General features: G+C 45.0%; 1 protein-coding gene across 1 annotated transcript in view; it reads left to right on the top strand.

The window, feature by feature from the left end:
* CACNA1I (calcium voltage-gated channel subunit alpha1 I) overlaps window positions 1-26,973 on the top strand; it is a 2,078,868-nt gene that overhangs the window by 274,991 nt on the left and 1,776,904 nt on the right. Inside the window, 1 exon segment of the mRNA XM_040359583.1 lies at window positions 20,745-20,842. Coding sequence (XP_040215517.1) covers window positions 20,745-20,842 — 98 coding nt within the window.

Here is a 26,973-nt window from a genome sequence, read left to right as displayed (position 1 = left end):
AGCGAGCCGGGTCCAGGGCCAAGCCATCCTCGCCTCAGGGCATCAAAGCGTCCCCTCCACCCGGGACCTAAGGGCCGCTTCAGCTAGTTCTAAGATTGCCAGGTCTAGGCTTGAGGACACATCCCCAGGGTCAGTCATATGCGCCACCCAAGATGCCCACACCATATTAAAATGATCCAAGGTATCCTTACAGGACGCTATCCAATGTTCAGCCTCTCTAATATCATTTACCTTGGCCACCTATTCCTCCCTTGTCGGAGTTTGCGAGCGTTTCCAATAGATGGGGATTAAACGTTTAGCTGCGTTAAGAAGATGTGGTAACGCACTCTACTTGTATCTACTAATTGGGATTTGAGGGACGTGGAGGAGGAAGTGCGCTGGGGTAAGAGGGATGTCGAAGTCTAAAATCTCTTTAATTTGGAGTTTAATGTCTTCCCAAAAAGGCTTGATTCGAGGGCAGTCCCACCATATGTGTAAAAGCGTGTCTCTATGACCGCATGCTTGAAAGTAGAGATGGCCTGGCGGTTCGCCTGGCGGTCGTTTTGCGGCGAACTTTGCTCGTTCGCGGTTTGCCGAACAGGCGGACATCTAGCGATATTCGCGGCGGTCCGCCATTTTACACTGAGAAGAACTTTGACCCATGACACATTAGGTGGTGCAGGACAGCCAATTGAGACATTTCAGCACATGGACATACCCCCTACCTTATAAATATACCTAATCTGGTGGCCATTTTACATTCAGATTTTTGTCAGTGTAGGGAGAGGTTGCTGTGTGGAGCAGGGACAGGCTGTAGTGACACAAATCGTTACCTAACAGGTCCACAAAAGTCCTTTTAAAGGACTGGTATAGGTGTTCTATTGTTTGGTGTGCAGTATATAGGAGTGTAATACACTTATTGGGCCAGATTCACAAAAGAGATACGATGGAGTATCTCAGATACACCATCGTATCTCTGATTTTTACTGGTCCTATCTATGCACCTGATTCATAGAATCAGATACGCATAGATAGGGCTGAGATCCGACAGTGTCACACTGTGTTACACTGTCGGATCTTTTTTTTTATTTAAAAATGGCGCCGGGGGCGTTCCCGCTGATTTACACTGAATAATATGTAAATCAGCGAGATACGCGAAATTCACGAACGTACGCGGACCCGACGCTGTGTTCTTACGTCGTTTCCGTAGCGGTTTTCCGTCGTATACTTACCCTTTCTAAAAGCAGGGGTAAGTATTGTTAAGTATGGCCGTCGTTCCCGCGTCGAATTTGAAATTTCCTACGTCGTTTGCGTACGCCGATTCACGAACACGCGCGTCGCAAGTCCCGCTCACGTCGCAACCACTGACGTCCTATTGACGTCAGTGGGAGCAATGCACGCCGGGAAATTCCCCGGACGACGCATGCGTATTTAAATCGACGCGGGAGCGCGCCTGATTTAAATATGACACTCCCCTAGCCGCGGAATTTGAATTCCGCTGGGGGAGTTAGGATCCGCCGTCGCAAGTTTGGAGGTAAGTGTGTTGTGAATTTGACACTTTCCTCACAAACTTGCGAGGGCGGATCTTAAAACACATAGGTTACACAGATCTAAAGATCCGCTAACCTTTGTGAATCTGGCCCATTATATACTTTCTAACATATAAAGCATTTTATAGTGGATTTGTATTGTGCCCTGTGCATTGTAACTGGTGTATTTAAGTACTGCAGATTTTTTTTTTCTGTTTTGCTGCTTTACCTCTTGCTACACACAGTGACAAACGATACTGTAAAAAAAGTTTTATAACTGGTGTGATACATTCTGCTTTTTGTCAGTGTAGGGAGAGGTTGCTGTGCGGAGCAGGGACAGACTGTAGTGACACAAATCGTTACCTAACAGGTCCACAAAAGTCCTTTTAAGGACTGGTATAGGTGTACTATTGTTTGGTGTGCAGTATATAGGGGTGTAATACACTTATTATATACTTTCTAACATAGAAAGCATATTATAGTGGATTTGTATTGTGCACTGTGCAGCATTGTGACTGGTGTATTTGGGTACTGCAGAATTTTTGCCTCCTGCGCTGCGTTACCTCTGCTACACACATTGACAACATTTCCTGAAAAAAAAGTTTTATAACTGGTGCGATAAACCGGTGGCCCCCCAAAACAGCTGATTGAAGCGGGGTGTTGTATAAAAATATACTTTCATAATAGTGTATTTGGGTACTGCAGAATTTTTGCATCTTTTTTTTTGCCAATTTTCTGCACTCCTTTGCATTCACAGGCAGATCAGTGGCTAACACTGCTCAATTTGACAGTTGGTAAAGTGGTGTGCGACAACGGTGCCAATCTGCTGAGCGCGCTGAAACAGGGCAAAATTACACACGTGCCATGCATGGCACACGTCCTGAACTTGGTTGTGCAGCGATTTGTTGCCAAACACCCTGGGGTCCAGGACGTCTTGCGGCAGGCCAGGAAAATCTTGGGCCATTTCACAAGATCTTACACGGTCATGGCTCGCTTGCTGACATTCAGCGGCGACACAACCTGCCCATCAGATGTCTTATTTGTGACTGCCCGACGCGATGGAACTCAACCTTGTATATGCTTGATAGGCTGCTCCAGCAGAAACGTGCAGTTAACGACTACCTGTACTAACTCTGCGGCAGGACAGGTTCTGAGGAGCTTGTTTTTTTTCACTGCGCCAGTGGCTGCTCATGCGCGACTCATGCAGACTTCTGCGGCCATTTGATGAGATCATCACACTGGTCAGTCGTAGCCAGTGCGCCATCAGTGACATCGTACCTTATGCCTTCTTTCTGGAGCGTGTATTGCATTGTGTCATTGATCAAGCCGTCAAGGAGAAGGAGCAGGAAGATGAGGAAGTCGCAATGCTGGATGAATTCCCAGGGGGGGGGCTACTCCACCTGAGACAAGTCAACAACGGGAGTCTGAAGAGGAGTCAGAGGAGGATGGTGCCGGGGCAGATGAGGAGGAGCAAGAAGAGCATGCTTTAAACCTTTCTGGGATCCCTGGTGTTGTCCATGGATGGGGGGAGGAGAACGAGGACAACATTATCCTGCATGATGAGCAGGAGCCAGGCCACTACACCACTTCCAGTTTAGTGCAAATGGGGGCCTTCATGCTCCAGTGTTTTAAGAGGGACCCCCGTATAAAAAGCATAAAGGGCAATAACCAGTACTGGGTGGCAACGTACTTAGACCCCTGGTACAAACAAAACATGGCGAAAATGTTACCACCATCACAGAGGGCTTTCAGAATGCAGCACTTCCAGGCCTTGCTTCGAGAAATGCTGCATTCTGCTTTTGCGTGCGCTGGCAGAGGAATTTCCACTCACAGAGAAACAGTTGCGGGTAGCAATCCAACAGTGCCTGCAAGAACAAGGCGGTTTGATAATGTGTTGGTCACTAATGATATGAGATAATTCTTTTAGACGACCCATCGACAGCTGTCCTCCGAATCCAGCATCAGGGAACGCCTAGATCGACAGGTGTCCGACTACATCGGGTAAACGTCCGATGTGGACGCACTGAGAAGTGATGAACCCCTGGACTACTGGGTGGGCAGGCTTGACCTCTGGCCAGAGCTTACACAATTTGCAATGGAACTGTTGACTTGCTCCTCGTCCAGTGTCCTGTCCGAAAAGACGTTCAGCGCAGCAGGGGGGATTGTGACCGATAAGCGCACTCGCCTAGCTCACAACAGTGTTGACTACCTCACATTTCTAAAAATTAATGAGGCATGGATCTTGGAGGAATTCAACACATGTGACCAGTAGACCATGCTTGATTCAAATTCCTCATGATAAGCCACAAATATCCGCCACCACCCATAACAATTCATGGTCCCTGTCGTCTGTAAATACAGCGGCATAAAGGCCTTTTATGTCTGTTGAATGTCTAATTTTTGGGGCCTGCACTTATGTATCCTGTGAATGCCTAATGTACCACCAGCCACAGAATACAAAATTGTTTGCTGTCGGGTGAACGCCTGTGGGCTAATTTTTGGGGCCTGTACTGGCCGATACTTACTACTGTATCCAGTGAATGCCTAATGTACTACCAGCCACAGAATATAAAGTTGTTTTCTGTCAGGTGAATGCCTGTGGGCTAATTTTTGGGGACTGTAATTACTTACTTCTGTATCCGGTGAATGCCTAATGTACCACCAGCCACAGAATACTTAGGCCCAGATTCTTAAACGAGATACGCCGTCGTATCTCCAAGTTGCGCGGTCGTATCTATGCGCCTGATTCTTAGAATCAGTTACGCATAGATTTCCCTTAGATCCAAAAGGCGTAACTGTGTTACACCGTTGTATCGTAAATGCATATTTACGCTGGCCGCTAGGTGCCGCTTTCGTCGAATTCCGCGTCAAGTATGCAAATTAGGTAGATACGCAAATTCCCGAACGTACGCCCGGCCGATGCAGTAAAGTTACGCTGTTTACGTTAGGCTTTTCCTGGCGTACAGTTGCCCCAGCTATATGGTGGCATAAGTGCGGCGTAACAATGTTTAGTATGGCCCTCGTTCCCACGTCGAAATTTGAAAAAGTTACGTCGTTTGCGTAAGTCGTCCGTGAATGGGGCTGGACGTCATTTACGTTCACGTCGAAACCAATGACGTCCTTGCGGCGTACTTTGGAGCAATGCACACTGGAAAATTCCATGGACGGCGCATGCGCCGTTCGGGAAAACGTCAATCACGTCGGGTCACAGTACATTTACATAAAACACGCCCCCCTGATCCAAATTTGAATTAGGCGGGCTTATGCCGGCCGATTTACGCTACGCCGCCGCAACTTACGGAGCAAGTGCTTTGAGAATACAGCACTTGCCCGTGTAAGTTGCGGAGGCGTAACGTAAATCAGATACGTTACGCCCGCACAATTTTACGCGGATGTACGAGAATCTGGGCCAAAGTTGTTTGCTGTTAGGTGGGGCCGGCACTTACTTCTGTATCCAGTGAATGCCTAATGTACCACCAGCCACAGAATACAAAGTTGTTTGCTGTCAGGTGAACGCATGTGGGCTAATTTTTGGGGCCTGTAATGGGCGGCACTTACTTCTGTATCCGTTGAATGTCTAATGTACCACCAGCCACAGAATACAAAGTTGTTTGCTGTCAGGTGAACGCCTGTGGGCTAATTTCTGGGGCCTGTACTGACCGGCACTTATTTCTGTATCCGGTGAATGCCTAATTTACCACCAGCCACAGAATACAAAGTTGTTTGCTGTCAGGTGAACGACTGTGGGCTAGTTTTTGGGGCCTGTAATGGGCGGCATTTATTTCTGTATCCGTTGAATGTCTAATGTACCACCAGCCACAGAATACAATGTTGTTTGCTGTCAGGTGAACGCCTGTGGGCTAATTTTTGGGGCCTGTACTGACCGGCACTTATTTCTGTATCCGGTGAATGCCTAATTTACCACCAGCCACAGAATACAAAGTTGTTTGCTGTCAGGTGAACGACTGTGGGCTAATTTTTGGGGCCTGTAATGGGCGGCTCTTACTTCTGTATCAGGTGAATGCCTAATGTACCACCAGCCACAGAATACAAAGTTGTTTGCTGTCAGGTGAACGCCTGTGGGCTAGTTTTTGGGGCCTGTAATGGGCGGCATTTACTTCTGTATCCAGTGAATGCCTAATGTACCACCAGCCACAGAATACAAAGTTGTTTGCTGTCAGGTGAACGCCTGTGGGCTAATTTTTGGGGCCTGTAATGGGCGGCACTTACTTCTGTATCAGGTGAATGCCTAATGTACCACCAGCCACAGAATACAAAGTTGTTTGCTGTCAGGTGAACGCCTGTGGGCTAATTTTTGGGGCCTGTACTGACCGGCACTTATTTTTGTATCCGGTGAATGCCTAATGTACTACCAGCCACAGAATACAAAGTTGTTTGCTGTCAGGTGAACGCCTGTGGGCTAATTTTTGGGGCCTGTAATGGGCGGCACTTACTTCTGTATCAGGTGAATGCCTAATGTACCACCAGCCACAGAATACAAAGTTGTTTGCTGTCAGGTGAACGCCTGTGGGCTAATTTTTGGGGCCTGTAATGGCCGACACTTACTTCTGTATCCGGTTTTTCGCTTAACACTTCTGGTAGGTCAGTGTCCATGTTGTAGGACTATTTATGCACAGCTAGTAAGTATTTTGTAGCTGCAAATATGACCTGCAGGTTTTTAATGTTCGCCTGCCATTAAAGTCAATGGGGCCCGCCGCAAACTTGCGGTTCATGAACATTTGTGAAAGTTCGCGGTTAGTGTTCGCGAACCGCCCCGTCAGATGTTCGTCCATCACTACTCGCCAGCACTGGGGTCCAAGGTGGCGGAGCCTAACAGGCGGTACATTTTGGAGACCAGGTGAGGGAGCGGATCGTCTTCCACAAAAAGGGATTCAAATGGCATAAGGGAGATAATATCTCTAATAGAGTGGCCATGAATTTAAAAAAAATTATGAAGTTGCCTATACCTCCAAAAATGCATCTGTGAGCCAATATGTCTGGCTTGTAAAGACTCGAAACTGAGAAGTTTGCCATTATTCATGAGCTTCCCGCAACTGGCGTTACCATCCTCCACCCAAGGGCCAAAAAAAGCCATTTGTTCACCCGGGGGGAACCAGAGAAATCCACCCAGCGGAGCCAGTGGGGACACTGGGGGAGAAAGGTTTAGGGTTGCGTTTATTCGGTCCCAGACTGAAAGGGCATGCGCCGTCAACGGAGAGGCGGTGTCAGACAACCCCCTATGCTCCCTGGACAGCCAGGGTGCGTACGTTAAGTTTCTCCCAGCCAAACATTTCTCTAGGGAAACCCAGAGCTTGGATTGTGTGTGGAAACGCCAGTTGAGGATCCTCTGCAGAGCGACCACTCTATAGTACCTCACTATGTCTGGGACTCCCAGACCTCCAGCTTGTTTGCAGCGCTTCAATATCGGTAATGTTATGCGGGGCTTCCGTGCATTCCACACAAACCCAGATAGCATACTAGAAATTTGGGTAAAGAAAACTCTGGGCAGGGGAATCGGCAATATCTGGAAGAGTACACACGGTAGAATAGTAATTTTAATAATATTTATGCGGCCTAGCCAAGTAAAGGCGGCCTTAGTCCACTGGGCTAGATCTCTTTTAATCGCTTCTAGAAGTTGGAGGATAATATATTGGCTGTACCAACAATCCAGAGTACCTCCACAGTTAAGTGAGAAACAAACACAGTGCTTACTGCTTCCAAAACAGTATATAAACCAGAGAAAAGTCTCACAAAAATATTTTTAAGAAAACATTCAATCAAGCAACTTGTGCTAAAAATACTACAAACAATGTCAAAACATGCCTCTCCAGGTGAATGTAGTCTGCTCACTGGAAATCTTAGACCTTAGGCCTAATACCACTTTAAATATTATTATAACATATTTCCACACTGTGCCTCCACCACGTATACAGTATGTAGTCTGCATACCCCTCAATGTTGTCCTAGAGTGCACGAAAAAAAAAAAAAAAACTTTAAATAGGAGGGATACATTTTTTCCTGACGCATTCATGGCAGCACACACTGGGTTGTGACTCCGCCCCCACAACCTGACAGGATTGGTAAGCTATAAATTTGAAGAGGAGACGACCCGCGCCATTCTCTTTTTTTATCCTCACCTGACAGATTGGACGAACAAGCAAGAAGCATGCCTCTTACCGCAGATCGCCCCAGCAGGTTCAGCCTCTCCTGTATGGAAGTCCCTCCTGTACAGTCTCTAAATGAGCTTTATGGTGGGAACCCCATTCTGATGGTCTCAGGGGCTCTGGAATTATACTGGCATCTGTAGCAAGCTTTAAATAAGCTTCAAATCTCACAGTGGCCCCCACTTTCGCTCTGTCTATCCTTCCAATGCAGTGTGTGCTTCCACTAAGGTATTTGTATCATTACATTTGCCACCTAAGGTTAGTCTGTTTTGTACCTTTGTCTGCCTGTTGTTTTTTCTCAGCTCTGCTGAGCCCTGTGGTTCCTCTGACACCCCATACTCTCGGGGTCACCGGCGCGTACCCCTCGGCGCTCTGCGCATGCGCGCAGATCAGTGATGACGCCGCCTGTCTCCTCTGCCCTCTTCCAAAATGGCGCCGTGAGAGCGGGACGCTTCCGCGCGAACGCGTCATTCGCACTGCGACGGCGACACCGTTTTGAAAAAAAAAAAAGAAACAGTCCTATCGCTCTGTAGTTCTGGCTGCCGTCCTGCTGCTCTGCTCTACTCAGAGTGAAGATTGCACCAGGTGTGTGCAGGCACGTCCCAGTCCAGCCTGGGCCAATTGATTACACAAACAAAAAAGGAACAAATAGGGTAGAAGATATAATACATTTATATATATTAATTTATAACATATAACCATAGGAGAAAGTATATCCATAATTAAACAATTAATATAATCCCCCCAAAAAAAAAAAAAAAAAGGACAGATATATGTATATAAAATTATTATATTAATTTAATAAATTGAAATGTTGGGGGGGGGGGGGGGCATATTGTAATGTTTTCCCTTCTCTCTTTTTTCCCACCTTTCCGGGCTGTCTCTCTGCTATCCTCATGGGGGCCACTGCCCTCGCAGACCACCATCAGCTGACCAGGTATAGAGGCCGTCCAGAAGGTGGAAAGTAGAGAAGAGACAAAAAAGAGAGCCTGGCCACTGAGGCTACAGTTTTGGTAGCCCTATCGGGTCAAGAGACGCAAGTTTGCGGCACAGAGGGAGATTCTAGCCATGCTTCCGGCAGAAGACGCAAGAAGTCACTCAAGGTTACCCTCTTGCCTTCTTCAATTAAGGCATAGCCGCTCGCGTCACAGCCACTCCCGTCATAGTCGGTCCCACCGCAGACGATTACCTTCATCCCAGATGGAGCTATCTTACCCGCACCACAGCAAATGTTTGCCAAATTTCCGGGTGCCAGCCTTGCCAGGGGAATTGGCCTGCCGCTCATGCTTCATTGAAGTAACCAAGGATTCGGAGGCCAGAGTAGATACTGAGCTCCTAGGAGAATCGCCACAGGGATCAATTGTGGGCGATCCTTCCCCAAGCACATCGCCCAGCACCCGGCCGTTACGCCAGGCTGCAGAAACCCTCTCTAAGAATGAGGAGTGTGAGCAGGCGTCGGACTGTCTCTTCTTTTAGTTGAACCATTTGCCCATTCAGTCGAGGAAGCGATCGGCTGGGAGGAGGTTATGGCAGAACCTCTGAAGGTTCAGAAATATTTCCCGGTGCTGAAAAGGGGGTCCTGAATCATTGCCCTTCATCAAAGAGCTGGAAAACCTCATAAAGGATGAGTGGGGGAGATCGCATAAGCGGCCCAGTATGAGCAGCAAGTTTGCAGATTGTACCCCTTGTGGGAGTCTAAGATCAATTCTTTGATCAATGCAACTACGGTCGATTCATCTTTAATGCGACTCGCTAGAGACGTTTCTCTACCGATTGAAGATGCAGTTACCTTCCGGGACGTTCTTGATCGTAAAATCAAAATAGAACTGAAGAAAGCCTGCTCCACGACAGGAGACGCTTGTAGGCCGGCTATCACCACGGCAGCAGTAGCTAAAACTATCGCTGCATGGGCGGCTAACGTTGAGAATTCCATTCTAGAAGGAGCCGACCAGGGGAAGATATTTTCCTCCCTGCAGGAAAATTAAGTTGGCTTATGGCTCCTGAGGGGGCGACTTCATGGCTGGGAAGAGCCTTATGGCTGAGACCCTGGATAGCGGAGGCAGCATCAAAATCAACTGGTGCAAAATTCCATATGGCGGCTCAAGTGTATTTGGCACAAAGAAGGACTTGGCCATCTCCAAGGTTACCGGGGGAACAAGTACAGGGATGTTAGATCCTACCGTCCCGGCAGGGAATTTAGGAGGGACTGGAAGACTCGACCCTCCTTCATGTAGGTACAGTAAGCCAAGGCTATCACAGCCGGGGAACAGCAGAAGTCCCTTTTGAGGGTCCGTCTTCCCACCCAGCTCAGGTGGGCACCAGACTCCAAGAGATTCGCTCGGATATGGGCAACTCGTATAACAGATTCATGGACACTATCCTCTATCAAGACCGGTCACATTTGGAAATTCATGGACACATTCCAGCCTACCATGTACCTCCGCACCAGAAAGGGAGGGGGTTTTGTTCCCCTTTATTTCTGGTACAAAAAAAAAAAACAGGGGATCTACGTCCAGTCTTGGACCTAAAGAGGTTCAACAGACGATCAAAATAGAGGCCCTCAGATTGGAAAAGCCTTCAGTCCATTTTGTTGACAGTGGACGTGGGAGACTGGATGCTATCTCTAGATTTTTCGGACGTTTACTTTCACGTCCCGATCATCCCGCCTTCCAGAGGTCCCTTCGGTTCTCAATGTATCAATCTCATTTCCAATTTTGGTGCCCCCCATTCAGCATCGCCTCAGCACCCAGAGCATTCAGCAAGTCAGGGTGTTCCTAGGGGCAGAATAATATACCAGGTTGTACCGGATGCAACTCCCTCAAGAGAGGCTGAAGCCCTTACTCCAGAAGATACAGAATCTGCTATCATCCAGACGTCTAACTGTCAAAGCCTGCCTCAGTACCCGGGGGTCCATGTCAGCATCCATACCCTTGATACAGTGGCCCCTGTGGCACATGCGAGTCTTACAGAACTCCTTTCTCAGGCAGTGGAATGGAACGTCAATACTCCAAACCATTCACATCCCGAACTGGGTAAAGCAATTAGTATGGTGGTGGACACACCCGTCCAACCTCAGGGAGTCCATTCCAATAGTTCCCCCAAGTCCAGAAGTAGTAACATCGGATGCCAGCCAGGGGGGATGGGGTCCACACTATCTAGACCAAGTAGCCCAAGGACAGTGGAACTTTCGGGCTCAGGGCATAGTGTCAAATATTATAGAGCTCAGAGCAGCCTTTCAGGCTCTCCTGGCCGTTGCGCCTCTTCTAGAGGGGAAGAGTGTCCTGATCAGGATGGACAACAAGTAGCGGTGTCATGTATCCAGAGACAGGGGGGCATCAGGAGTCGCACGCTTCAAGAGGAAGTTCGCCCATATTGGAAGGGGCACAAGTGCACCTGTTAGATCTGTGGGCAGTATACGTCCCGGCAACACAGAATTCGTTGGCCAACTACCTAAGCCGAGAGACACTTTCAAACAACGAATGGTCCCTGAACCAACAGGTATTCTCCATTCTTACGAAAAGTTGTGGAATGCCAGAAGTTGACCTAGCGGCCACGCCAAAGAACTCAAGTGTCAGAGGTTCCTGTCCAGAGCCCACTTTCCATCAGCCGAAGGGACAAACTGCCTAGTTCTTCCATGGAGCTTCGAGCTGGGGTACATTTTTCTTCCAACTTCTCGGATTACAAGATTCCTGTCCCGACTTCAGAAGTCCTCAGCCACGGTTATTGTACTAATACCGTTCTGGCCGAGGAGGCCATGGTTTACGACCCTGCTACAAATAGGTACGCGGCCTCCAATACATCTTCCAGTAACCTGGGATCTCATACATCAGAGGCAATTCTTCCATCCAGCCCAGAGAATCTGCATTTGCCAGCTTGGAGGTTGAGAGGGCTAGGTTAGGGTAACTAGGATACTCTCAGGAGGTAATATCAACCTTAGTACAAGCTCTAAGGAGCTCCACTGATGTCACCTATACTAGGATCTGGGAGAGGTTTGTGTCGTCGCAGCAAAGAGATTGGAACCCCATCTCAAATTCTTGAATTTCTTCAGTCAGGGCTTAACAAGGGCCCGGGCTCGGGTACCCTGAAGGTGCAAGTATCCGCCCTTTCAGCCATGACGGGTACTAGATGGGCTCTTCATCATCCGGTCACTCTGTTCCTCAGGGCCTGCGTAAGATCAGACCACCTAGGAGGCCAGCCTTTCCAACAGGGGATCTCTGTGTAGTACTCGAGGCCCTGTCCAATCCACCCTTTTCTCCATTCAACTTAGTCTCACCGTGGAACCTAGCTCTGAAGATGGCTTCCCGTATTGCTATCACCTCAGCTAAGAGGGCGTCAGAGATACAAGCACTTATGGCTACGGAACCCCTATTTAGTGTTCTCCCCTGACAGAGTGGTTCTGAAGCCCTCAGACCATTTTTATCCAAGGGTAACTTTCTCCTCTTATTATAACCAGGACATCGTCCTTCCGTCTTTTACTAATGAGAGAGGCGAGTCCCATGCCTAGGATGTCAAGTCTACCATCTCCAGTTACTTCACAGCTACATCTCAGGAAGACGGATTCTCTCTTGATTATCCCACACGGAAGCAGACGAGGTCAGCCAGCTACCTCCCATACCATTACCTCTTGGTTGTTAAAGCTATCAAAGAGACCTATTCCATCCAGCAACTTACGACTCCTAAAGGGCATTAGGGCTCATTCGACAGGGGCAGTGGTCACTTCTTGGGCAGCATATTGCGGGACTTCACCGGAAACCATAGGCAGAGCAGCAAGCCCCGCCCACATATGTAAACATCGTTCAAACCACATGTGAGGTATTGACGCATGCGTTAGAGCGAGAGCAATACTTTTAGCACTAGACCTCCTCTGTAACTCTAAACTGTTAACCTGAAGAAAAAAAATGTGCGTGTTCGCTTCTGACTGGCAGGACAGGGGCATTTTAATTATTATTATTTATTTTTGTTACGTAATAATTCACTAAGACCTCCCCTTCAGCCTGGAAAGCATGAGTTCAGGAAAAAAAAAAAGCTCTCATGCTTTCAGCAGCCATTGCAGCTTTGTTCCTGCATGTGAGATGAACTGAGCCTGCTCAGACACTTAGAAAAAAAATTCCTTTCTTTTTAAAAGGTGAAAATCACTTGGATGCTCATAGAGCGTGGGTGGGTTATTACCAGGTGTAAGCACTTACAAGCTCACCCAAACTAGAGACTGAAATTTGTTCATGTGATTTCAATTGCTAAATTAGCACACATGTTATAAAAAGCGTGGACAGAGCAGTCCTCAGCTGCCGTCAGAGGGGCAAGCTGGCTGGCAGGAAGGAATGTTTTGTTGCTAAACAGAAATTTGGTTTGAAGCATGTTTATTTTTAAATGATGTTCACTTTGATGTATTTGTCTCTGCTGCCTTATTTTAAAAAAAAATTCTGAAGATGTTGGGACGGTTAACCTTGTTATTTTCATTTTGAAATGTATTTATGTTTGGTGTGTTTGTTTGTTTGTCTGTCTTTTTGGCTTTCCTTGTTTTGTTGACCAATAAAAATTACTTTAAAATTTTGAAGTTTGTTTTTTGTTACTTTTCATGCTACAGTCAGCGGCAGCTGAAATAGGTTTGGGCCTAACAATTGAGGGTGTGATTTTTGTCTAAGCTTCTTTCCTGGTGTGTAGGCATGAAATGTTTTGCCATGTTTAATCTCGAGGAAATTAAAGACAAACTGTAAGTATTTTCTTTTTACTGGCAGTGGTCCTCAGCCCTCAAGTACCTCCCGACAGGACATGTTTTGGTGGATTTATCTTACCAAGAATTGCTGTCCAGACTGTCTTTTAAAGCACATGTGCAAGATGAAGGAAAGCCTGCAAACATGGCCTGTGGGGGGGGGGGGGCTATTGGTGGACATGCTTAAATCTAGCGCAAGGCAATCCTATTCTAATTGTGGGTGTTTGAGTGAAGCCAAGTGAGTGTTAGAACCCCTGCTTGTGTTTTTTTTGGGTTGAGCTTTGTGTCCCTTTTCTTAAAATTGGCTTCACTTCCTGTCACACAACAGGAAGTGAGGTTAAAACCCTACCAGTGTCTTTTCTTGGGGACACAGGTCAATCTAACTAGTGTCCCCATTAAGCAAATTGCACTCCAGCACTGCTGTGTACACCCCAAATCATGGGTCTTCAAACTACGGCCCTCCAGTTGTTCAGGAACTACAATTCCCATCATGCCTAGTCATGTCTGTGAATGTCAGTGCATTACAAGGCCTCATGGATGTGTAGTTCTACAACATCTGAGGGGGCCGTAGTTTGAGGATCCCTGCCCCAAATGATTATTTAGTTTGGGGTTTAGTAAAGCAAAGCCACTCTGCAGTACAAGCGTAGTCGCTGAAAATCAGAGAGGAAGCACTGATGGTTTTAACATCCAATCCTGTAGAAGCAAAGTTGTTTTGTTTTCTTCCTTGCTTGTCCACTTGTAGTGCAAAGTGGATTTGCATTTAGTAAATGGACCCCAAAGTCCTAGATCCCTAATAATTTGGGGTGTGCACAGCTAAATGCTAGAGTGCAATTTACATAATGGGAAACTATTTAGATTGATCGCTGTGTCCCCAAGAAAAGATATTAGTAAGGATTTACCCTTACTTCCTGTTTGGCTATGTGACAGGAAGTGAATGAATTTGAATTAGAAAGGGTGAAGACACCTCACAAATGTTGTCACTATCAGGGTGCAGACATCCCCAAAAAATGAGCAGATAATACTTATTTGCAATTATAATTTTTATTTACATTGGGTGGTGTTTGTGGGGGCGCCTAACACACACATTCATACATTTTAGCAACGCTGTATCCTGGGCCTATTGGCATGGTTATATTTTCTTCGTCTCTCAATTAAAACTCTCTTGAAATTTGTGCTTAAACTAGAACTATAATCAACACTTTTTATTTTCTTAATTTGGATAGAGTGAGGGAGGGGTTTAGGCCCTGTCAGTTTATTTTGTATTATCGTGGTCCAATTGGGGAGATTTGCCTTCACTTCCTGCCCCATAGCCAAACAGGAAGTGAGAGAAAAACTATGCAAATTAAGGCAATCCAGTAACCCCCCTCCCCCCCAGAACTAGTGTGTGGTCCCCTGAAAATTCCTGGCGGGTCATACAAAAACAGGTGTGGGCCTTGACAGGAAGGGGTGGGTCATTTTTCTATTAGGAGGTGCAGAAATGTAGTCAGGCCTAGGGCAGCACAAATCCTAAATATACTACTGCATATTAGGGCTTATTTATACCGGATACGATTTACAGCATGTTTTTATATTGTGGGAGGAAACCCATGCAGGCACAGGGAGAACATGCAAACTCCAGGCAGATGGTGTCACGGGCGGGATTCGAACCAGCGACCCTTTTGCAGCTGAAAGCATGAGATTTTTTTTTTTTCCAATACCATGCTTTCCAGCCTTATTGACCCCGCCTCTCTCCATAAAGAGGACCTGTCACACACTAGTTCTATTACAAGGGATGTTTACATTCCTTGTAATAGGACTAAAAGTGATCCAAAATAAAAAAAAGGGACAAAAAAGTGCAAAAAGAAAAATATTAGGTAAAAAATAAATAAATAAATGTCCCTGTCCCTAGTAGCTCACACTCAGAAGCGAATATGCATGTAAGTCCCGCCCACATATGTAAACACCATTCAAACCACACATGTGAGGTATTGACGCGTGCATTAGAGTGAGAGCAATAATTCTAGCCCTAGACCTCCTCTGTAACTCTGAACTGGTCACCTATAAAAAAAAAATCAAGCATCGCCTATGGATATTTTTATGTCCCGAAGTTTGGCGCCATTCCATGAGTGTGTGCAATATTAAAGCGTGACAAGTTAGGTATCTATTTACTCAGTGTAACATCATCTTTCACATTATCCATAAAAATTGTGCTCACTTTACTGTTTTGTTATTTTTTAATTCATGAACCGCTTTTTTTTTTGGGGCCAAAAAAAAAAGGCGTTAGAAAAATTATTGCGCAAATACCGTTGGAAATCAAATAAAAAATGACCGCCACTTTATTCCCTAGGGTGTCTGCTAAAAAAGTATATATATAATGTTTGGGGGTCCTGAGTAATTTCCCAGGAAATAAATATAATTTTTACATGAAGGAGAGAAGTGCCAGAATAGGCGCGGTATGGAAGTGGTTAAAGTGAAATAATAAAAGTGAAATATTCCTTTAAATTTCATACAGGGGGGGGGATACACGCATGTTTCCCGTGCTTAGAACTGATGTAATTTCTGAAGTGAAAAAAAAAAGTTATTTAAAAGTACTCATGGCTATAAAGAATAGTCATTGCTCATTAAAAATAAAAAAATGTATGGGGGTCCCCCCAAATTAAATTACCAGGCCCTTCAGGTCTGGAATGGATATTAAGGGGAACCCCGCCGTAAAACAAAAAAAAATGCCGTGGGGTCCCCCAAATATCCATACCAGGCCCTTCAGGTCTGGTGTGGATTTTAAGGGGAACTCCACCCCAAATGTAAAAAAAAATGGCATGGAGTCCCCCTAAAAATCCACACCAGACCCTTATCCGAGCACGTTAACCTGGCCGGCCGCAGAAAAGAGGGGGACAGAGTGCGCCCCCCCCTCTCCTGAACCGCACCAGGCCACATGCCCTCAACATGGGGAAGATGTCCCCATGTTGATGGGGACAAGGGCCTCATCCCCACAATCCTTGCCCCCCCCTATGTGAAATGGTAATGGGGTACATTGTACCTCTACTATTTCACCCCAAAAAAAGTGACAAAAGTGTGAAAAATTACAGTAGCCGGTTTTTGACAAATCTTTTAATAAAATCTTCTTTCCGCGGTTCCTTCTTCTTCTTTCATTCTGGTTTCTTCCTCTGCTTCTTTCTTGGGTCTTCTCGTCCACATCTTGATCGACGTCTTCTCCTATCTTCTTCTCTGTCCGTCGACCTTCTTGTCCCGCATCTTCTTGATCTTCTGGGCGCTGAGCTTGAAATTGAAGAGCCCGCCGTGTTCCCGCTTCTGGGACCCGCCCCCCTCTGACGCCACAGGTAAACTCATATGAAAGTCCGCGTGTGGTATATGTGCGTCAGAGGGGGGCGGGGTCACATGAGCGTCACACGGCGGGAACTTCAATTGGAAGCTCGTCCGCATTGTGCGGCGGCTTCTTCTCCGGACAGCGCGCTTGAAATTGAATTTCCCCGCCGTGTGACGCTCTGTGACCCCGCCCCCTCTGACGCACATGACTTTCTAAGGAGTTTACTTGTGGCGTCAGAGGGGGGCGGGTCCCAGGAGCGGCACACGGCGGCCAATTCAATTTCAAGCGCTGCGTCCGGGGAAGAAAAAGATGTGGACGAGAAGGCTGAAGGACGGACGGAGAAGACAGGAGAAGACACCGGGCAAGATGTGGACGAGAAGGCTGAAGGACGGATGGAGAAGATAGAAGAACACGTCGGGCAAGATGTGGACGAGAAGACCCAAGAAAGAAGCAGAGGAAGAAACCCGAATGAAAGAAGAAAAGAAGATTTTATTAAAAGATTTGTCAAAAACCGCTACTGTCATTTTTAACACTTTTGATTTTTTGGGGGGTGAAAGGTGTACCACATTACCATTTCACATAGGGGGGGGCAGGATCTGGGGGTCCCCTTTGTTAAAGGGGTCTTCCAGATTCTGATAAGCCCCCGCCCGCAGACCCCCGCAACCACCGGGCAAGGGTTGTGGGGATGAGGCCCTTGTCCCCATCAACATGGGGACATCCTCCCCATGTTGAGGGCATGTGGCCTGGTGCGGTTCAGGAGAGGGGGGGCCGCACTCTGTCCCCCCCTCTTTTCTGCGGCCGGCCAGGTTAACGTGCTCGGATAAGGGTCTGGTGTGGATTTTTAGGGCGACTCCACGCCATTTTTTTTAAATTTGGCGTGGAGTTTCCCTTAAAATCCACACCAGACCTGAAGGGCCTGGTATGGATATTTGCGGGGAACCGCACATCTTTTTTTTTTTTTTTTACGGCGGGGTTCCCCTTAATATCCATTCCAGACCTGAAGGGCCTGGTAATTTAATTTGGGGGACCCCCATACATTTTTTGTTTTTGTTTTATGAATGAATCCTCTCTGAATTGTCAGAGCCGCCAATTCATTATAGCCGCGTGTGAATTTTAAATGACTTTTTTTCCTTCTGAATGTCATTTTGTGCAGGGACAGTTCTAAGTGCGGGAAAAATGCGTTATTTCACATGCTGACTTTACACCCCCCCTAGGTACAACATTTAAAGGAATATTTCACTTTTATTGTTTCACTTTAAGCATTATTAATTTCACTGCTCCCGAAAAAACGGCAGTTTTAAAAAATAAAAAAAGCATTGATACATGTTTCCTGGGGCAGGACTGAGGTCCCCAAACACTTTTTAGGACAAAACTTGCAGATTAGCCTTTAAAATGAACACTTTTGATTTCTCCCATAGACTTCTATAGGGAGTTTGGCGCGGCTTTACATATCAATTGCAATGCGCCGGCTGCTACGCTGGTTCATGCGCCTAATTAAGGCTTCACCCGGAGTACTAATTAAGGCATGAACCAGCGCAGTGCACTGACAATAGTAAATCAGCCCCAACGTGTTGCCTCCTGACTGCCTGTTTTAACCCCTTAAATGCATCATCACTAAGCTGCAATGCACACAGTTGCAGGGTGTTGCAGTGGTGCAGCCCCATTCAACTCTAGGGGGCAGTGATGGCGAACCTTGGCACCCCAGATGTTTTGGAACTACATTTCCCATGATGCTCATGCACTCTGCAGTGTAGTTGAGCATCATGGGAAATGTAGTTCCAAAACATCTGGGTTGCCAAGTTTCAACTTCACTGACCTAAGAGTATATTTCAAGGGTGCCCTGGCTGGAAAAGTATTGAGAAACACTGGCATAGAGGAACCAATCTCTCAATTTTCCTCCTGCAGCCGCTGAATGCCTGCAGGAGGGAGAGGAGGAGAAGCAAGGGGAATGGAAAAATCGGTTCCTTTATATGCAGCCACCCACTAGAGACCGGGCCCTGTTGTTCCACCACCGAGCTCGGAGAAAAGAGCCCTGTTCGGGGGGTCAGGGGGGCCCTTCATGGTTTCTTGCATCGGGGCCCTGAAGGTTCTAGTTACGCCACTGAATATGCTGGTTGCCCATAGATGGTTAAAAAAAAATCAAACCCTCTATAGCTGGAGAAGAGCTGTGAAAAATGTAAAAAATTAAATGGTTCTGGCCAGTTCAGTAGATTGTTTTAAAAAAGAGCTGGACACTTTCCTAAATGCACAAATCTAAATGGATATTAAGATTTAGAGGGAATAACGACAGGGGTAGTTGATCCAGGGAAATTCAGATTGTCTCTTTGGGATCATTAATCAATGTTTTCCCCTACTGGGGAAAATTGTGTGATACTTTATTGGGTGTTTTTTTTGCCTTCTATACCCCACCTGTGGGTATAGGATTGTGTATATGGAGGTTTTCTAATTTGTTATGCGTTTTTATTGGTTGAATATGGACTAGTGTCTTTTTTTTTCAACCAGGATAACTATAACTATGCGACTATGTCAATGTGTAATTCTATAAAACTAAATGAAAAAATACAAAAAAAATAAAGCAGGCACCACATCTAGGAATTGCTGAGCTGCAATTTAACCACTTCAATACCCAGCCATAGTAATATGACATCCACAGATGGGATCTACCATCTTGGGTGGACGTCATATTACGTCCTGGGCTTTGTGGGGGGATATCTGAATGATGCCTGCAGCTAGTTATCATTCAGATATCCTTCTCTTCTGCCGGCGATCATAGCGGCAGTTACGCTGCTTGATTGTTCTTATAGGCGGCAGGAGGGGACAATCCCCCCCTTCCCGCCACCATCCGGTGCTTCTCCGGGCTCTCCCGTGCCATCGGGGGCCCGGAGAAAGAATCGTCCGGCGCCGGTGTCACATGATGGTCACCAGTCATCTCTATGACCGTTGGAGGCCCGGGCGCGATGTGATGACGAAACGCCCGGGTTTCCAGAAGTAAACAATGCCGCAATTGCGGCTAGTAACCATGATATCGTTGAATTTTTTTCACAATCTCATGTCTTCTAGCCTGGAGGAGAGATGTGGGGTCTTATTGAACCCGCATCTCTCCATAAAGAGGACCTGTAACACACCATTCCTATTTCAAGGGATTTTTACATTCCTTGTAATAGGAATAAAGGTGATAAAAAAAAGTGTAAAAAAAAAAAGAAGAAATAAGTAAAATAAATAAATAAATAATAATAAAAAAATTAAAACGCCCATGTGCCCGGTAGCTCACGCTCAGAAGCAAACGCACACGTAAGTCCCACCCACATATGTAAACGCCGTTCAAACCACATATGTGAGGTATCACCATGTGCGTTAGAGTGAGAGCAACAATTCTAGCACTAGACCTCCTCTGAAACTCTAGACTGGCAACCTGTAAAAAAATTCAAAGCATCGCATATGGAGATTTTTAAGTACCGAAGTTTGGCATCATTCTATGAGTGTGCGCAATTTTAAATGTGACATGTTAGGTATTTATTTACTTGTCGTAACATTATTTTCAGATTTTACAAAAAAATTGGGCTAACTTTACTGTTTTGTTATTTTTTAATTCGTGAAACCATTTTTTTCCCAAAAAAAGGCGTTTGAAAAATTATTGTGCAAATACTGTGCAAGATAAAAAGTTGCAATGACTGTCATTTTAAACCCTAGGGTGTCTGCTAAAAAAACAAATATAATGTTTTGGGGTTCTAAGTAATTTTCTAGCAAAAGAAAGATGATTTGTACATGTAGGAGAAAAGTGCCAGAATAGGCCCGGTATGGAAGTGGTATAAAAGCCCTGTATTGAAGTGGTTAATAAATGTTTGTTTTTGGGTTTAATAGCACTTTAACATTTATTTCTAGATCAAAAACTATACACAAGTTCCCCCCTTTATTTTAATGGCATAGAATGTAAAACTGAACTAAGGTAGCTGGCTTATTATCTTTTTTACTTCTGCTTTACAACCTACTGTTCCTAATCGAGAGAACTTGAGCATTATCTTTAATGTAACTATCTCCTATTTTCTCTTTATGTGCAGGATGGTGGAATACTCTCTGGATCTGCAGAATATAAACCTGTCTGCAATCCGAACCGTGCGTGTCCTCAGACCCCTGAAGGCCATCAACAGAGTACCTAGTAAGTATCCTATTTCTACAGTAGGGATAAGCAGCCTTTGCCTCAGAATTTTTTTTCAGTCACATATCCCAACATGCTCTATAAGATTGCAGCTGTAGATATGCTGCTTTTGTCTACTATACCCAGATTATCTCTTAACTTAAAACGGTTGTATACCCCGCAAATAATTTTTTTTTTTTTTGTTCACCTGAAAGGCAAAAGCCATAATGAGATAGTATGCACCGCATATTAGCTCATTATGAAATACTTACCTTAAAACGAGGTGAGAGGAACTTACCTGATCCACGCCGAGCGAGATATCATCTTGCCTGGTGTGGTCTTCCAGTATCGCCGCTCCATCGCTGTGATTGGCTGGAGCGGGAGACTTCAAACCGGCAAGGGCCGGCGGCCGCCGGCCCTTTAGCCGAGGATCCCCGCTGCGCATGCGCCGCTGCAATTAGCGGCGCATTGCGGGGTGAATATCTCCTAAACCGTACAGGTTTAGGAGATATTCTTTATACCTACAGGTAAGCCTTATAATAGGCTTACCTGTAGGTAAAAGTAAAAAAAACAAGTATACAACCACTTTAAGTTTGTTTTTGTTGTCAATAAGAGGAGGGTGGAATTGGGGAAAGTGTTATCTGTTTTTGGTGTTCCCCTTAGCTCTATGTCATCATATCGGTGTGCATTTTTTCCCTAGACTTAAACATTACCATTCTGCGTTAACTTGGTAATCACATGAACACCATGTGTTTAGTAACCTAGCTTGTCCAGACCTGGAGCTAAGGGTTTCCACTATGTGTTCCACCCCCTCTCCCTGTATTATTTGTACTATCTGTCTGTCCATACTGTACTTCTTCTCTCAGGGCCACTTCTGCCTTTAGCTCTTCATCTCATCGCCTGTCTTTCTTCGGCCAATCAGCGGCTTACCTTTGTTACTAAGCCCCGCCCATTCCATGCGTCCTCGTCCAGTTGTGTCACGTAAGTGCTTGATTATTTTATGTACTTTATGTTTCTCTCGGCCGGTTGTTTACATTGCTTCTAAGCCATTGTGCCATTCACCTTTAAGACAGTTACCTAAGATACTGTTATACCTAAATGTTATACAATCATTCCAGAGCCTGTTGACAATATTTTTAGTGTCTAGATATATTAAGCGCTTGAAATGTCAAAAGTTTTCCATTTCTAATGTAAGTTTCTTTAGAAAAAATATAATTAACATGAACAGTTAACAGGCCAGTTACAGTGCTGTAGAGGCTTTCATATCCACAAATGAATGATTACAGGTTTAATTCAGTCCATTATAGAGGTATTATAACTGCTGTCATCCATGGTACTCCAGACACTAGAGAATGAAGTGCATTCAATGGAACTCGAATCAGACCTGCACATTTCGCTCAGGACATGATTACATGCTATGTGACACTCTCAGAAACAGTTTAACAATCAAAAAGAACCACTGTTGAAGTGTGTGATAACAAAATTAGAAAGATGAAGCCTAATCTCATAAGATTAGATTTTGATCCCTTATTGATGGCTATACAATGATGGAAGTGGGTCGTGGGAATGTCGTGAAATAGGATGGCTACATTAAAAATAGTATCCTACAATGTACGAGGGCTTAATACCCCCTCTAAAAGGTCTAACATCTTAAAGGAATTAAAGCACCTTAAAGCAGATGTAGTCCTACTACAAGAGATGCATATTTCCCAGGACTCAAATCTTAAAATTTGGTCATATGATTACCCAATTTGGTACTATAGTGACTCCCCAACCAAACGTGCTAAGGGGGTCACTATAGATTTTGCTAGAGGAGTAAGGTTCACCCCGGTTGATAAAATGGTGGACCCGGAAGGGCGCTATCTGCTCATAAGGGGCAGAATAAATGAGGAGGAATACTCCATAGCAAATATATATGGACCAAATAGGAATCCAATGGAATTTCTGAAAGGAGTGGTGAAGAAATTTATGGATTTTAAGATAGGTGGAGCCATCATGGCCAGAGATTTCAATTTCTGTATGGACCCTAAAGTGGACAGTATGCCTCGTGTACAGCGGACTGGGACGGCACAGCAGGAGGTAACTTAAAAAGAAATTACATCAACATTAATTGATGGATGTATGGAGAACTCAACATGCAAAAATACGCGACTATACGTTCCACTCCGCTGTGCACGGGACTTATTCAAGAATCGACCAATTTTTGGTAGAGCATAGGATGCTCAACGTGGTGACAAGTTCAAACATAGAAATCGCAACCTTTTCAGACCACGCCCCAATATCAATGAAATTAAAAATAGACGGTGTACAAAATAGGACCAATGTATGGAGACTTAATGAATAACTGATACAGGATGTAAAGGTTGCAGACATGATCAAAAAAGAACTAGAGCTGTACTTTAAAACAAATTGTTCAGATGAGATATCAGAAGCCACCGTATGGGATACCCATGAGGCTTACATCAGGGGGATTTTGATCGCAATAGGAACAGGAAAAAAAAAGGTGATGTAAAGGTGAGGAGTTGAATAAAGAAATCCATGATCTCGAGCAGAATCACAAAAATACAGGAGACCAGGGAAATAGCACTGGAAGTTCTCAGAAAAAAAGAGGAATTAAAAGATCTAATTGAATAGGAAAACAGAATGCAGTTTTTTCGGCTAAAGAAAGAACCATACCAATAGGGAGACATGTCGGCTAAATATCTATCCAAATTGTGAAAAAAAAAAAAACAGGGCAAATTTTATTGAATGCATACAAACAGGTAACTGGGAAAAGGTATTTTCAACCACTGAGATTGCGCTGGCTTTTCAAGACTATTACGGAGAAACTATATTCGATAACTCAAAAAGATCCCCCGGAAAAGGTTAAAAAGAGAATGGATAACTCCAGAGTTCTGCTAAATGAAGTAGGCCTTAAAAAAATACCCCTAGATAAAGGTAGTTCTTTAGCGGATCCCATAACGGAAGCAGAGATCTTTAGAATCTTAAAAGAATCACCAGCCGGGAAAAGTCCAGGTCCTGATGGGTTGTCGACCACATACTATAAAAAAAATTGCGACATTTTAGTCCCCAAGATGTGTTCATACATGAATGGGATAGGGGCCAACTGGGACATACGGCACGAAGCACTAGAGGCCGCAATTACCATCATTTCAAAAGAGGGTAAAGACCCCTCACTGTGTTCAAGCTATCGGCCTATTTCTTTATTAAACGCAGACGTTAAATTGTTTGCGAAGGTGCTAGCCGGCAGATTGAAGACAGTAATGAATGACTTGGTGCACACAGACCAAGTGGGTTTTATCCCAGGTAGGGAAAGCAAGGATAATGGCATTAGAAGCCTTCTACTAATACAAAAGATAAAAGAAAGTAAATCCCCAGGACTGCTACTGTCTATAGACGCTGAAAAAGCTTTGACACAGTATAAGGATAAATGCTTTATATATTCACCCCATAGCAAGTGTTAAAATCAATGGGAGAATGTCTGGGTTCTTCAAAATTTTCAATGGGACGCAAAAGGGTTGTCCCCTGTCCCCGTTATTGTTTGTTCTATCATAGCAGGGGTTAGACAAAACAATGATATCAGGGGAATATCGATCGATGAGGAGGAACATAAACTAGCGGCCTATGCCGATGATATTTTGTTTTATATCACAAATCATAGGACAACCCTCCCCAACCTTATGAAAGCCTTAAAAATCTACGGTGAGGTAGCAAATTTCAAAATAAATCCTTTAAAATCAGAAATCCTCAATATAAGTGTGAAGTCACAGGAGGAGCGAATATTCAAATAGGACTTCCCATTTGTATGGAGGAACACTGAGTTAAAATACTTAGGAGTTAAAATAACATCCTCATTGGAGACCACTTACCAGCTGAACTTTATTCCTCCATTGAATGACATCAAAACCGACTTAAGTAAAATAGCCTCTAGACCAGTGGTTCTTAACCTGGGGTCGGGACCCCCTCGGGGGTCAAATGATGATTTGTCAGGGGTCACCGAATCTTGGGCTGTTCCTGAAGCCTGCAGCACTCTCAGCCTTTTCGCAGCCGCCCAGCAGGGCAGTCCCTGGAGCCTGTGGCTGCCCATTCAGTTCATGGCATGGCTGTGGGGCAGACAGATACTAGAGGTCAGCTGACTGTGAAGTGTGAGGGGCTGGAGGAGACCCTATCTCCTGATTTCAGCATAGGTGTCACTGCTGCTAGACACCACAGAACTGGAGACACATTGAGTAACACTACCTATGATTAAAGTTGCCATTTAAAGTGCCCACTACAGTTCTCAGATCAGCAGGTGACCTTTCCCAAGTTGGCTGATCAGAACTCCCCGCCAGTACTCATCCCCCCCAAAAGGAGTAAGAGAAGGAATAAAAATTGAGAATACGTGGAAGGGAGAGGAAAAGAGGGAGAGAAAGAACAGGAAAGATGGCTAGAGAGAGAGATGGGGAAAAAAAAAGAAAGAAATTAAGATAGAGAGATAAAAGGGAAAGAAAGGAGAACATAGAGAGAGTGGTACATCCTAAAAGGTACCAGAAGGGGTTTTAATACTGTACAAGTGGAAGGGACTCAGGGAGCCCTAAATGTCCGTGGGTTAGGGGCACACATTACTTGTCTTACTTTGGGTGCTGACAACCCGGGCTACGAAAATACTGTTAGGGGTCCCCACAACCTGGGAAATGTTATCAAGGGGTCACAACACTATTAAGGTTGAGAACCACTGCTCTAGACAAAGTTCATGGATAGGTAGGATAAACTGTTTCAAAATGGTAATCCTTCCTAAAATATTGTATAAAATGCAGATGTTACCAATCCCAATCCCAGATACATATTTTAAAATACTAAACACGCTATTGCATAAGTTTATTTGGCAGAACAAAAAGCATTGTATAAGTTTTGAGGTGTTAATGAGAGATAAGGCACAAGGTGGGTTGGGACTACCGGTATTAAGAATTTATTACACTGCCATTATGATGTCGCGGGTGGTTAAATGGGTAAAAAAGAATAAAGAAAAAAGGTGGGTCAGATTGGAAAGTCAGATTAGTAAGGTCACTTTAGAGAAAGTGATATGGATCCCAACACATACAGTTGCAAGAAAAAGTTTGTGAACCCCCTTGGAATGAAATGGATTTCTGCACAAATTGGTCATAAAATGTGATCTGATCTTCATCTAAGTCACAACAATAGACAATTACAGTCTGCTTAAACTAATAACACACAATGAATTAAATGTTACCATGTTTTTATTGAACACAACATGTAAACATTCACAGTGCAGGTGGGAAAAGTATGTGAACCCCTAGACTAATGACATCTCCAAGAGCTAATTGGAGTGAGGTGTCTGCCAACCAATGAGATGAGATTGGAGGTGTTGGTTACAGCTGCCCTGCCCTATAAAAAACACACAGCAGTTCTGGGTTTGCGTTTCACAAGAAACATTGCCTGATGTAAATGATGCTTTGCACAAAAGAGCTCTCAGAAGACCTACGATTAAGAATTGTTGACTTGCATAAAGCTGGAAAGGGTTATAAAAGTATCTCCAATAGCCTGTTCATCAGTCCACGGTAAGACAAATTGTCTATAAATGGAGAAAGTTCAGCACTGCTGCTACTCTCCCTAGGAGTGGCCGTCCTGTAAAGATGACTGCAAGAGCACAGCGCAGACTGCTCAATGAGATGAAGAAGAATCCTAGAGTGTCAGCTAAAGACTTACAAAAGTCTCTGGCATATGCTAAAATCCCTATTAGCGAATTTACGATACATAACACACTAAACAAGAATGGATTTCATGGGAGGATACCACAGAGAAAGCCACTGCTATCCAAAAAAAAAACATTGCTGCACGTTCACAGTTTGCACAAGAGCACCTGGATGTTCCACAGCGGTACTGGCAAAATATTCTGTGGACAGATGAAACCAAAGTTGAGTTGTTTGGAAGAAACACACAACACTATGGCCCGGATTCACAAAGCACTTACACCGACGTATCTCGAAATACGCCACGTAAGTGCAAATATGCGCCGTCGTATCTATGCGCTGTGCCCACAAACTGAGATACGCCTAAAAATAGGCTTCATCCGACCGACGTAACTTGCCGGCGTATCGTGGGCGCATATTTCACAAACGTACTTGCGCCCGGCGCAGGCTACGCGATGTGCA

Source organism: Rana temporaria, chromosome 7 (genome assembly GCF_905171775.1).
Source record: "Rana temporaria chromosome 7, aRanTem1.1, whole genome shotgun sequence".
Lineage (NCBI taxonomy): Eukaryota > Metazoa > Chordata > Amphibia > Anura > Ranidae > Rana > Rana temporaria.
Note: the sequence above shows the minus strand (reverse complement) of the source record. Positions and strands in the feature narration are given on the sequence as shown.